This window comes from Diospyros lotus, chromosome 9 (genome assembly GCF_014633365.1).
Source record: "Diospyros lotus cultivar Yz01 chromosome 9, ASM1463336v1, whole genome shotgun sequence".
Lineage (NCBI taxonomy): Eukaryota > Viridiplantae > Streptophyta > Magnoliopsida > Ericales > Ebenaceae > Diospyros > Diospyros lotus.
Genome location: NC_068346.1, coordinates 6107977 through 6121282, shown reverse-complemented (window position 1 = coordinate 6121282; position 13306 = coordinate 6107977). Strand labels below are relative to the sequence as shown.

The 13306-nt window shown below is 37.0% G+C and overlaps 1 protein-coding gene across 5 annotated transcripts; it reads right to left on the bottom strand.

Moving 5' to 3' along the window:
• Positions 1 to 1956: 1956 nt before the first annotated feature.
• On the bottom strand, positions 1957 to 12833 carry LOC127810517 (non-functional NADPH-dependent codeinone reductase 2-like). Of its 5 annotated transcripts, XR_008025465.1 has the most exons (6): positions 12102 to 12832; positions 8627 to 8873; positions 8191 to 8370; positions 7538 to 7756; positions 5610 to 6988; positions 1957 to 2217 (listed from the first exon to the last, which is right to left on the bottom strand). XR_008025465.1 is itself a non-coding variant. In XM_052350044.1 (5 exons), exons 1-5 carry the CDS (start codon positions 12416 to 12418, stop codon positions 6404 to 6406), a joined length of 1506 nt encoding a protein of 501 aa, XP_052206004.1. In that variant the 5' UTR covers positions 12419 to 12833; the 3' UTR covers positions 5251 to 6403. The 5 variants fall into 5 exon arrangements, 4 of the variants coding, with proteins under 4 accessions (XP_052206004.1, XP_052206003.1, XP_052206005.1 ...); XM_052350044.1 differs by lacking the exon at positions 1957 to 2217 and having other exon boundaries at positions 5251 to 6988; positions 8627 to 8831; positions 12102 to 12833; XM_052350043.1 differs by lacking the exon at positions 1957 to 2217 and having other exon boundaries at positions 5251 to 6988.
• Positions 12834 to 13306: the final 473 nt, after the last annotated feature.

Below are 13306 nucleotides of genomic sequence, written 5' to 3'. Positions count from 1 at the left end.
CTCATCCGTCCACACAAATGAATTGGCTTGCATACAATCTATGAGAGGTGCCATGATAGTGCTGAAATGGGGAATAAATCGACGGTAGAAAGAGGCGAGGCCATGAAAACTCCTCACGGCAAACAAGGAATGAGGAGTTGGCTAAGACAAAATGGCCTCCACTTTGGCGTCGTCAACGGCAATCCCATCCCCAGAAATTGAGTAACCCAAAAATAGTATTTTAGGCTGGAAGAAGGCACACTTTTGGGTTGCTGCATAAAATCTGGCCTCGCGAAGAATACAAATAACAGCTCGGAGATATTTGTTGGTATTTTATGAAGAAAGAAGAAAAGGGAATGAAAAAAATACTAAAGAAAAAGTCATATATTTTATTCAATCGTAAACTCCAATTTATATAGCTAAAATGTAAACTGAAATGAGCATAAAGTGAAAAATAATATGACATATTATCCAGCCAAAACAGCTAACAAACAATATCAAATAGTTGCTAATTTATTGGTTATGGATAATCCTAATTTATTTTGACTCCTTCAAACCACATCAGCAGCTACTAAGTCAAAATTCAACATTCCTCCTTGACTTTGAGGCTGCAAATGCAAATTTTAAATTTTGGCATGTATTAGATATAGACATATGAGCATTTTATGGTTTATGGTTATAAGGCATAGGTATGGTTATAGGGCATAGGCATGAATATGATTTTGAGTAGAGTTAAAATAACTCCTCCTCCGATGTTTGGCTATTCATTGCTACTTTAACTTCATTTTGTTGTTAATTTTTGCATAGCATACTTGAATATTCTATCACATCCTGGTACCCAGCATCACCCGTTGCTGCATTAGCTTGACCGGCATTGATTAAGACTGCACGTGCCATTGGTGAAGTCTCTAATGCTTTTTTGTAGTATATTACTCGAACTGCTGCAACTACATTTATCGTGAAAGCCCCTGCAACTACTGCATCTACATCACAAGTAACAAGTGCAAGATCAGGCTTTTCTCCTTTGGCATGCAACCCAGCATACATTCCCGCAGCTTTGAATCCCTTCGCAGTTGTTACTCCACCGAGAATCTGCTTCCACGGCCCTTCAGGCATAAATATTGGCAATGAATTCATTTAAAATGGTTTGTAGTGTTTTGTGTACTGTGTAGGATAGGTGAAACATGTTTTGGGTTGTATATTGGCTCACTCAATCTCACTGGTCCCTTAAGAAGAAGGGCTCTGATACCATTTGTTGGTATTTTATGAAGAAAGAAGAAAAGGGAATGAAAAAAAATACCAAAGCAAAAGTCATATATTTTATTCAATCGTAAACTCCAATTTATACAGCTAAAATGTAAATTGAAATGAGCATAAAGTGGAGAATAATATGATATATTATTCAGCCAAAACAGCTAACAAACAATATCAAATAGTTGCTAATTTATTGGTTATGGATAATCTTAATTTATTTTGACTCCTTCAAACTACATCAGCAGCTACTAAGTCAAAATTCAACAATATTCTAAATGATCCGCCACTATTCTACTATATACAAGAATGTCGTCGAAATAAAGGACAACACAAAAACCAATAAGAGACCGAAGAGACTGATTCATTACCCTCATAAAAGTACTTGGGGCATTAGAAAGACCAAACGGCATGACAAGCCACTCAGATAAGCCTTCACGCGTTTTAAACGCGATTTTCCACTCATCACTCGGTCGAATCCATATTTGGTGATAACCACTTTTCAAATCAAGTTTACTGAAAATGGAAGCTCTACTTAACTGATCTAATAAATCATCAAGGCAGGGAATTGGAAATCGATAACATATCGTGATTTTATTAATGGCACAACTATCCACACACATACCCCACTCACCATTTTTGTAAGGGCCCACTCTCGAATATTCCCGCTAGCATAGTATATTCGAAAGGAGGTCATCACAGAGATGATATAGAACAAACCATAAATAAAACAACAACTCAATTCATTACTAGCAGCGAAAACTAAATTAAGGTTCGGTTACACTTCCAATATCTCATAAGTTTGGGGCTCGAAGGTCATACAAAATAATTAAGAGGCTCTAATGTTAACTAACAAAATAAAAATCATTTCATCAAGCCTTACCAAAATGCTAAATAGGATCTTCAAGTTAGGACGCGTCTCCGTACACCCCTATCCTTGGGCCTTAATCCCACTGGACTCACCCACGAAAACGGCCTTCCCTTTACCTGGAATGGCAAAGAAGATCAAGTGAGCCACAAGGCTCAGCAAGTTCGAGAAGCAATGAATAGCGAACAAGAATCAAGAATAGGGTGGCATCAAAAAGAGTAATCAAGAACTCGACAGTCTCATACAAGATTCATAATTTATGTCATTATCCGTTTCAATTTAAATATATCATGTCACCATATATTATTATGCAAATGTACATATAACATTAATTATCAGAATCCAATCTCGTAGGCTCGCAAGCCATTAAATAACATATGCTGAAGTGCATCAAAAGAATAAAAACTCACATTCAATATAGATCCTACCTGCCGGGCTATGGCCACCTCGTCCCGTGCCAGGTGCTCTAGGGTACCTTTCCCTCCGCGCAAAATAATAGGTGCGCAAAATTTAATAGCAATGGTATATATATCATATTTTGACATGCCATTTATGAAATCACGCAAGGTTACCGACCTTGATGTCATGCTCTCAAATGTATAAATAAGTATCCACATGGTTTAATATCATGTATTGATGACAAATATACCTCCACAAAAAGTCTCAAATTTATGATTTGAGTTCCCATGCAACTAAAAGAACCACATCATGTACATTAGCTCTATTAATCTTTACACACCGTGACATTTAATTTATTGGCCATATTCCAATGACTTTAAAAAATACAAGGAAATTTTTGATATAAATTATCATAAATTTAGGCATATTAAAAATTTATTTAATAGGTAATTAAATAATGCTTATGGCAATATACAATGGTGCGTACATATGCACACATAAACATATGTATATATTTATATTATTTAATTTGAGTGGGTTTGATTCTTTAAGTGGGTGCATCATATGTATACATAAACACACACATAAATATATATATATATATATTATTTCGGTGTTTATGTCCCTAGTGGGTTTGTATACCTTTATATATATTATTGATTTGAGTGCTTAATATGTGCTTATATATATATATATAAATAAATATTGTTTATATTATTTGGGTGCTTGGGCTTTCAGTGGGTCTACATTCTTGATTAGCATATAAGATTGTTAAAACAAAACAGAGACTTAAGAGAGAGAGAGAGAACTCCCAAGTGAGCAGCTGCACTGCCACACATATAAATGTATATATATGAGTATATAACTGGGTGGGTTGGCTGGGACAGGGACATTAGGATGGTTATATAATATATATATATATATATTTGTATATATAAGTGGGTTGCTCAAATAGGTAGAGGGATGCTACAATGGGGCATAGATATATATATATATATATTAAGTGAGTGATTTGAATATGACAAGGGAGAGATGAAGTCGAGTTTATATATGTATATATATATATATATACGATTTGAAATAAGCAGGGGGTATTCGAATAAACAACGAGAGTACAATGCCATGCTTATATATATCTGAATATATGAATATGTAAATGGAGGATTGGCTAGGACAAAAGCAGGGGGTGTGCGCACATGTATATACAAGGGCTGGTAGCACATATATATATAAGGATATTCAAGTGGGTCACTCAACTGGTACAACAATGGAGGCTATTATATATACAAGTGGGTCAAGTACAGAGGCATTTAACAGAGGGTATATGCATATATATATATAAGCACTCATTTGAGTTAAATAAGAACAAGGGAGCAATCGAATGGAGTGAGAGGATATACATATATAAATTGCAACTGGGTCATAGTGGGTTGCTGAAACAGGGGCGATGCACATACAACTATATATACATGTATATATATATGAATCTATATAGTTCAGCTTTTTGGATACAAATGAAGGAGGTTTGTACCCTTGCCTACCAAAATGCCATTCACTTGAAGAAATAGGGGTGATGCTATTCCCGCTGTGACTTCAACAAGATTGTGCATATGTGTATATTTTTATATTTATATAAACTTCCCCACGCGATGAATCAGAGCAACAGGGAGACAAATACACATATATATATATAGATTCGCAATTGAGAAGGCTAAGGAAACTTGCCTTAGGAGCTGCTCCAACCAGAAAGAAGTGGCTAAACCCTTCCACTGAGCTCAAGTCATCAACCGCCAAATGGGAGAAGAAGAAGATCAAACAGAAAATGGATGGAGGAGAAGATGGCAGGCAATGGAACAGTGTGAGGGAAAGAAGTGATCTGTACTGCCTAAAATAGGAGATGCGTTCTGGCTAAAAGCAGAAAAATAAGAGGCAGAAGGAACAGTTGCAGGCTGAGGTGCCCTCTCCCCAAAAGACTGATTTGCCCCTCCTTTATCTCATTACAAGGAATCTTTTTATGACATTCTTGATATTTGACACATATTTTAAATTTCCATTTTTCCTTTTCTGGCTCACATGGAATTCAAATCCTCTTCATCATTGGGCCCAAGCCCAACCCAATAATTCATTTAACCCACTTGATAAACTCATGAACTCATTTAATTATTTAAATAGAGCCCAAAATATTAATTTCCTAAATTCTTAAAAATTAGACCCATACACTTAAATTCATGATCACATGCACTAAGAAAATTTCATATTAATCCAAAATCATTTTATGTCATCAAAATAAATTGTTAAAATACTTTGACCCACATTTAGAATACCCTTGAGTTAAAATTAAATATTAAAACACCTAGACCCAATTTAGGGTCATTACAATTTTTCTTTGGAATGAGAAGGGCGGGTACCACGCATGGACTTAAAACTCTCCTTGATATAGCCTTTGTCCAATAACTCCTCAACTTGTTTGCGTAGCTCTTCACGCTCAGACGGGCTCATGTGGTAGTGGGGGTGATTGGGCAAAGAAGTACCTGGAATAAGATCTATGTGATGCTGAATATCACGCAATGGTGGTAAATCGGGTGGCAAATCAGATGGGAAAATATCAGAAAACTCATCCAAAAGAGGCTTGATTAAATCTGGAATTTCCAAATAAGAAGAAACATCACAAGCCATCAAGAAATACACATGTTTAACATCGATAACAGCACGGTGAAACTGACCACACGTGACTAACAAAGAAGAATCACGGGGAATGGAATCTATAGACTTCATTGGTGGAGGTTGCAAAACAATACGGACCCCTTCATGAATAAAGTTGTAGGTGTTAAGTCGACCATTATGAGTAACATGACGATCATATTGCCAAGGTAGACCTAATAGAATGTGACAAGCGTCTATTGGGGTGACATCACACCAAACACTATCCTTGTATTTGTTTCTAATGGAAAAATGAAGCAATACCCACTGATCAACAGTAATTTCAGAACCACGTTGAAGCCAAGCAAGCTTATATGGACGAGGATGTGTGGCTGTAATGGTAGATTTAACTTATGGACAGCGTCTTCAGAAATTATATTCTCACAAGAACTCGAATCAATGATAAACTTACAGATTTTTTTCATTGACTGTGCAAGTAGAAAGGAAGATATGATTGCGTTGAGACTCAATCGCATCGTCACGCGGAGATCAGCATAACCGACGAACAACTGGAGCCGGACCAATATCACCAGTAAGAACTGCTTCTGGTAACTCTTCTTCAATAGATGTATCAAATAGGAGATTGCTCTCATACAAAACTTCTTCGTCACCAGTGACAAGTCCTCTATTGGGCTTGTTCGGGCAAGCAGCTTGACGATGGCCGTATTCCCCATAAGAAAAACATTGGGTATTACCCATACCACGTGAAATTCCCGTCGAGTTACTGTTGCCCCTGGCTTTATTTGCTGTTGGAGTGTTGATTATCGATTGTGCAGACTGCCCAGAAACATTAAGAGGCTGTAAAACCACAGTTGAACTACCACCAGCTGGAGAAAAATTGCCTCGACCACCCAAAGGTGAAGTAAGTGAAGCTGGAATTCTAGAACCACGCCTAGCACTCTGTTTTTCAATCAAAAGAGCACGTTGATGTGCTTCTGAAATTGAGGTAGGGGAAAAGAAGTTTAATACATCTTGATAAGTGATGCGGAGACCACCAATATATCGCGATACAAGTTGATCATCATTCTCCATGACATCGGTACGGGCTAAGAGCTGATAGAATTCGTTAGTATAGTCATCAACGGACCGAGAACCTTGCTTCAAGTTATGGAATTTTTTATATAAAAGACGGGAATAGTTAAAAGGAAGAAAAACCACTTTCAAATGTTTCTTGAACTTACTCCATGAAGTAATTTTAGAACGGCCTTAACGAGCACGATTTGCCTTTAATTGCCGCCGCCACGCAGCCGCACGACCACTCAAACGAGTGGCGACTAAGGGTACTTTCTTATCTTCTGGCACTTCTTTAAAGTCCAATAGTTCTTCAATAGCCACTAACCAATCTAAGAAATCCTCAGGATCCAAGCCACCATGAAATTTAGGCAAATCAAGTTTAAATCCACTGTCCCAACGTCTTGCATCCGCGCCACCCCAACGCACATCACGCCAATATGGGTTCAAAGGCGCAAAAGGGTTGTTGATAGTAGCTTCATCATCATCAGTGCTCGATTCGAAGGAAGGAGCCATCACTCCAAACCCTTGGTGTTGCTGTCGTGGTGGTCGTCGCACTTCGTCATCCGCCGTGCCATCCCTAGGTTGATCCCGGTGTGCTTGTTCACGACAATGACCAAGAACAGTCGCCATGAATTCTTCTTGCTGTGTGCGAATTGCCTCCAGTCCCGCCGTTAAAGCCTCGATCTGTTGACGTAATTGATTAGTTTCCTCTGCATGTTGGTCGACATTCAAAGCCGGTTGACATCTTGGAGGCATCTTCTTGGAACGTGTACTGGCCTGTGATACCAATATGATGCAGAGCAGAAATGCAAGAATGAATCCTAGAAATACAAATTCGTTGATTTCCGTAGAAATACCAAAATTGTATTGAAAAGAGAATGATGAACTTCTCAAAAGTTTTAGCAAATTTATTTATCCAAAATCCCCCCTACCTAAAGACAAACTTGGATTTAAATAGTACACAAATATTACCATGCAAATAAGAGGAATTTACGCAATACTTAAAATAGTCAGAACTAAAGAAAGGAATAATGATAAATTCAAGCCATAAAAGATGCAATCACTCCTTGGTCCGGTCAAATGCCTCTAAATAAGCCAAAGCTCAATCTTGGGCGCCATCACTAGTCCACTTAAAGGCTGCTGCGTGACAAATCAATTTCTGACAACTATATAATTAACAGATTGAATCGACGCTCAAATGATAAACTGAATGAGAATCAAAAACAAAGATCAAAGAACAGAAAAACATGTTTCTGATGAAAATAGAGTAGGTAGAAGAGCTCCAAATACATTTCCAGTCTCAAAAAAAAAAAAAAAAAATCAGACCTCGCCGTCCCAGAGCTCCTCATAAGATGTAAAAGGGCCATCATCCGATATGTATATATCTCCAGGAAAAATTCTTTGCTGTGGAATTTGGTCAATTTTTCGACAGTCTTCAGGGCTTAGCATCCAGTCAAATATGCCAATATTTTCCTTCAGTCTGTGCTTGTTAAAGCTCTTCACCGCCATGCTCACCCCTTGCTCATATACCCATCTCAGGCAAACCTTAATGTTTTCATGTACCAGTAACGAGCGCATTAATCAGCTAGTTTCAGTAATGTCTCTACCATAAGGATTAATTCTAGATATGCAATTATGCATTAGCCTCAAAGAAAGAGCCATTCTTTGGTCTTCTTTTCATTTCAAAATCATGTCAATGTTGGGTTGGGTTGGGTTGGGTTTTCCTCCTATGTGAAGGAGGAAAGCCCAAGGCCTACATGGCTAAAACCCATATGGATGTATTTATGTAGTTTGATAGACTTCTATCCGTTTTAATATTATTTGAACACAATACTTGTACACAAAATTTTGAATCCTTATCATAATCCTTATCAAGGAGAAAAAGAAAAAAGTAAGTGTTACCCAATCCACGCCTATAGAATAGCAGTTGCGGCTTCATTCGCGAGAGAGAGAGAGAGAGAGAGAGAACGAAGCCTTACCTGAGCAACCGTCTTTCCCTTGGCTTGAGCAATCTCTCCGAGAACCTCACAATCAAGGACTTTGCTGCTTCCCCAAGCTGTTCCGATGCCTCCTAAGACACTGTATGCTGTAATATGAATGCCCTTTTCTCTACAAAACTCCCTCAGCTTTGCTTGCTGCCAAAGTGGGTTCATCTCCACCTTGGATTCAATTTCAACCCATAATACAATTCAAAGTTTTGTCAAGAAATCACAATCACAACAATGAACACGCACAAATGTGGGGCACATTTTGGTAAAAAGAATCAATGTACGAATATATTTTGATATTGTTCTCTCTCTCTCCCCCTGGTTAATTTTGGAATTAAAAACAATATTGAAGACATTGAAATATTAAAACAAGCCCAAACGCTTGGACCTAGCAACGGGTGATATCTGGAAATAGAAGATTAAATACCTGATTCACAACAGGAGCGATACTTGCAGTGAGAAGAAGATGGTGAAGCTTCTTGCAAGAGAAATTGCTTACTCCAATATTTTTGGCAAGGCCAAGTCTGTAACACTCCTCCATGCCTTCCCAAACACGCTTGAAATCCATGGGAACAAGATCCTTCTTGTTGAAATGCGTATCTAAGCCTGCCTCTGCCTTCAAGCTCACTGGACTGTGTATAAGGTACAGATCAACATACTCCATTCCAAGCCTCCTAAACCACAAGAAATTAAAAAAAATAATAATAATAAACTTTGCCATTTTCTTTTCTTGATCACACTAGCTACTCGGGACTTAATGGGGGAACAATCAAGCCTCACAAGATTCCAACTTGAGATCTCGAGATTCACCAATGTTACCACCTATACTACTAAGCTATTATTTCGATTGATGATTTAAACTTTGATATTTTCATCGACAAAACCTGAAAAACAAAAACAAATTAAACAAACCTAGCTAGTGATGAATCAGATGAACAATGTCATATATGCATACAGAATTTTACAGAAAATCAATGGCATTTTTATGCAAATATTATGTGGCTTATTTTTAATATCTAAGCTTTTGTTATTTTTTTTTTTTTTAAAAAAACTCTTCATATGCTTTGTCTTTTCATGGAAGAGAGGATTCTTAGCAATTGCAATTACTGATTGGTTGTCACATAGGATTTCTGTTGGACCTTCCTACAACTATGAGAGATCATACATGATCTTCCTCAACCAAATGGCTTGATTAATAGAAACTGATGCAGTCGCATATTCAGCTTCTACAGTTGATTGAGCCACAATATCTTATTTCCTAGAATTCCAGCTAAACACACCTGAACCAATTGTAAACAAATAGCCTGATGTGCTTCTCATGTCATCTTCAGAACCAGCCCAATCACTGTTAATTAACCGATCAACCTTGAACCTTGACCCTTCTTGAACTACATTCCCAAATCCTTAGACCCTTTGATATATCTCATCACCCTTTTAGAAACCTTATAATGCAATTCAATTGGACTTACCATAAATCTTGAAAGAAGACTCGTTGCAAACATGACACTAAGTCTTGTTGTTGTAAAGTACAACAAACAACCAACTAGACTTCAAAAAACTTTTCCATCTATCATTTGAACACCACCATCTTTCCTTAGTTTTTCATTCTAAGCTACAGGTGTGCTAACACACTTGCTATTCTCCAAACTTTTTCAAAATCTCTTGTGCATACTTTCTTTGGCAAATGAAAATTCCTTGATCTATTTGTAAAATCTCCGTGCCAAGAAAACAAGACATCTCACCTAAATCAATCATCTCAAACTCTGTCTTCATTTTAGTCTTGAATTCCTTTATCATTTTGTCACTGCTTGCAGTTATCAGCAAGTCATCAACATAAATTGACACTATCAAAACATCTCTTTCATTCAGCTTCACATAAAAAGTATGCTTACTCTTGCTCCTATCAAATCCCAAATTGCTCAAATGCTCATCTATTCTGTTGTATCAGGCTCTTGGTGCCTGTTTCAGGCCATAAAGAGCCTTCTTGAGTAAATAAATTTTGTCTTTTTGCCTTTCTACAATGAACCCTTCAGGCTGTTCAACATAAATTTCATCATTTAGATAACCACTAAGAAATGCAGACTTCACATCAAGCTGGAATACTTTCTAGGATTGTTGTGTTGCAAGTGCCAAGAGAAGTCTGATGGTATCATACCTTACTACTGGAGCAAAGGTATCTGAGAAATCAATTCCTTCTTGCTATGAATATCCTTTCACTACCAGCCTAGCCTTCAGCTTGTTTACAGAACCATTTGGATTCAATTTGGTTCTATAAACCCACTTCAAACCAATTACCTTCCTGTGATTTGGTCTGTTAAACAGTCTCCAAGTTTCATTCTTATTGATCACGTACAACTTCTCTCGCATTGCCTTTACCCAACCATGTAAGCTTGTTGCTTCTTCATAAGTGACAGGTTCCATCAAAGAGGCTGCATTGCATCTCTCGTATATCTTTGCCAAATATCCTGTCCCTCTGATTGTAGTATCAGAGTTTGATTCTACTTCAGCTATGTCTTGGTCATGGGAAATATTCCCCTCAATTACACTTTTTTTGTTAAACTTAACCATTTCTCTGATCCAATTCCAAGTGTCAGCTTTATCGAACTTAACATATCTTGCAATTACCACATTTTTTGTTTGCAAATCAAATACTCTATATGTTTTGATATTGCTACTATACCCCAAGAACACCCTTCTTATAGCTCTTTGCTCTAGCTCATCTCTTTTTGTTTCTAGCACATAAATGTAGCATACACTCCCAAAAACCTTGAGATGTGCTACTAAAAGCTTGACTCCAAACCATGCTTTAAATAGTCTTTCCTGTTAAGACGTTGGTTGATAGCCTATTGAGGAGATACACTAAAGTGTTTACTGCCTCAATCCAGAAGTTTTTAAAAAGATTTTTGTCAAACAATAAACATCTGTCCATCTCCATAATAGATATGTTCTTTTTTTTAGTCACTCCATTTTATTGTGGAGAATAAGTGACTGTTAACTAATGATGAATTTCAGCCTTACTAAGATACTTCTTGAACTGCAATGGGAACAAGATCCTTCTTGTTGAAATGCATATCTAAGCCTGCCTCTGCCTTCAAGCTCACTGGATTGTGTATAAGGTACAGATCAACATACTCCATTCCAAGCCTCCTAAACCACAAGAAATTAAAAAAAAATAATAATAATAAACTTTAGCATTTTCTTTTCTTGATCACACTACTCGGGACTTAATGGGGGAACAATCAAGCCTCACAAGATTCCAACTTGAGATCTGGAGATTCACCAATGTTACCACCTATACTACTAAGCTATAATTTCGATGATTTAAACTTTGATATTTTCATCTACAAAACCTGAAAAACAAAAACAAATTAAACAAACCTAGCTAGTGATGAATCAGATGAACAATGTCATATATGCGCACAGAATTTTACAGAAAATCAATGACATTTTTATGCAAATATTAAGTGGTTTATTTTTAATATTTAAATTTTTGTTATTTAAAAAAAAAACTCTTCTCTATTTAATTAATTAATAGTTTAAATGAGACTTTAATATTTGATTTAAATTATGAAAAAATTAAGATAACTCATAATAACCTAAAATATCAAAAGTAAACCTAAACCTACAGGGACTTAAACAAGGATCAAGGAATTTTTTAAAATAAAAAAAATAAACTAAATGAATCATAAAGGTTTGTATGAATCGATATATATCACTTCATTTTTTGTTAACAGAATTTAATAAAAAATTAAAAAAAGATATTGAATTATAAAAAAAATTAAAATGATTCAGAGACTAATAGTGTAATTTACTTTGTTTTATAATAATTTTTTATTTTCTATTTACAAGAATCCGATAAAAGAAAGATTAATATTTAATTATATGTTGATTATCTTCCTTACTCGAGAGAATTTCGCAGCGCGGGCAGGACGCGGCCGGGGTGAGCTTCACTGCACCAGAGCTTCGAAGTGACGAACAGCTCGCCCCGGGACTGGATGAGGCCAAGCCGCAGAGCCTCGGCTATGGCTTCGCCGAGGCACCGCTCGGACCCGTATATCGCCGCAGTGTCGAAGTGGCGATAGCCGAGTTTGATTGCTTGGACGATGGCCTCTTGCATGGTCTCGGAGCCTCCGAGAGGCCAGACAGCGGTGCCGAAGCCAAGCACTGGAATGGTTCCGTTGTTGCCATCGGGCAGGGGCGCTTCTGAAATGATTTCCATGTCAGACGAAACACGAAGCTCGCAAGTATCTGCTGAGTAGAGAGCGATGTGGGTTTGTGGTTTGGAATGGGGAAAGCAGTTACGCAGTACTGTAACTGTAGGACAGGATATATATAGAATATGAGGAATGAAATATGTAGCTGGGTAAATTCGCTCATAATGGGTTCAGATCTAGTATCAGATCTAGATCTAAATCTAAATCTGAATCTGTAACCTCGTACGGCGGTTGCCAAAGAAAACTGCCAACAACAATTGAACCCACTTCCTTCATTGATGGAGGAACTGGATACATGGGGTGTGAGATACAGTGTGAGTGCATCTGTTTACGTTAGCAGAAAGAATAGAATGAATGCAATCTAAAAAAAATTCTATGAAAAACTCTTTGTAAGTGAAAGACACTTAGACTATGGATACAAACAAGATCCACTGTGATTTTATTTATACTAGTAATTCAATCGTTTGATCTTATCTCTGTTGTGTAAGCAGTAAGTCTGGTTTAATTTAATGATTCATTTATTTCATTATTTTCAACATCAGTATCAGAGCATCTAAAGTTGTTTTCTGATTGAGATATCAGTGTCCTTTTTGTGTCCTTTTTGTGTTGAATGCAACATATACATAACATACACATACACAATATTATTTTTATGTATATACGCTGAATGGATGCATTAGTATATACAAAATGTGTATTTTAGTATAAATATCTTGTTGTGTATGTATGTCTATACGCAATCAGAGAAGGGTAATGTCGGAGATCTGATGAATAGAGTTCGTCCGTCATTTTCTTTGTGAGGATAACTGTGGTTGCTCCGCGTCCACCTCTTCCTTGGTGACTGCAACGACCACCAACAAATTTGTCTCTCTTCATGTTCTCCAACCAACTTC

Coding starts and splice junctions, on each gene's coding strand:
- LOC127810517 (XM_052350043.1), bottom strand. CDS start 12,418: ATGGAAATCATTTCAGAAGCGCCCCTGCCCGATGGCAACAACGGAACC. Junction 8,371..8,626: donor TCGCTCCTGTTGTGAATCAG/GTATTTAATCTT, acceptor ATTGAATCCAAG/GTGGAGATGAACCCACTTTG. Junction 7,757..8,190: donor AGGGAAAGACGGTTGCTCAG/GTAAGGCTTCGT, acceptor GAAAACATTAAG/GTTTGCCTGAGATGGGTATA.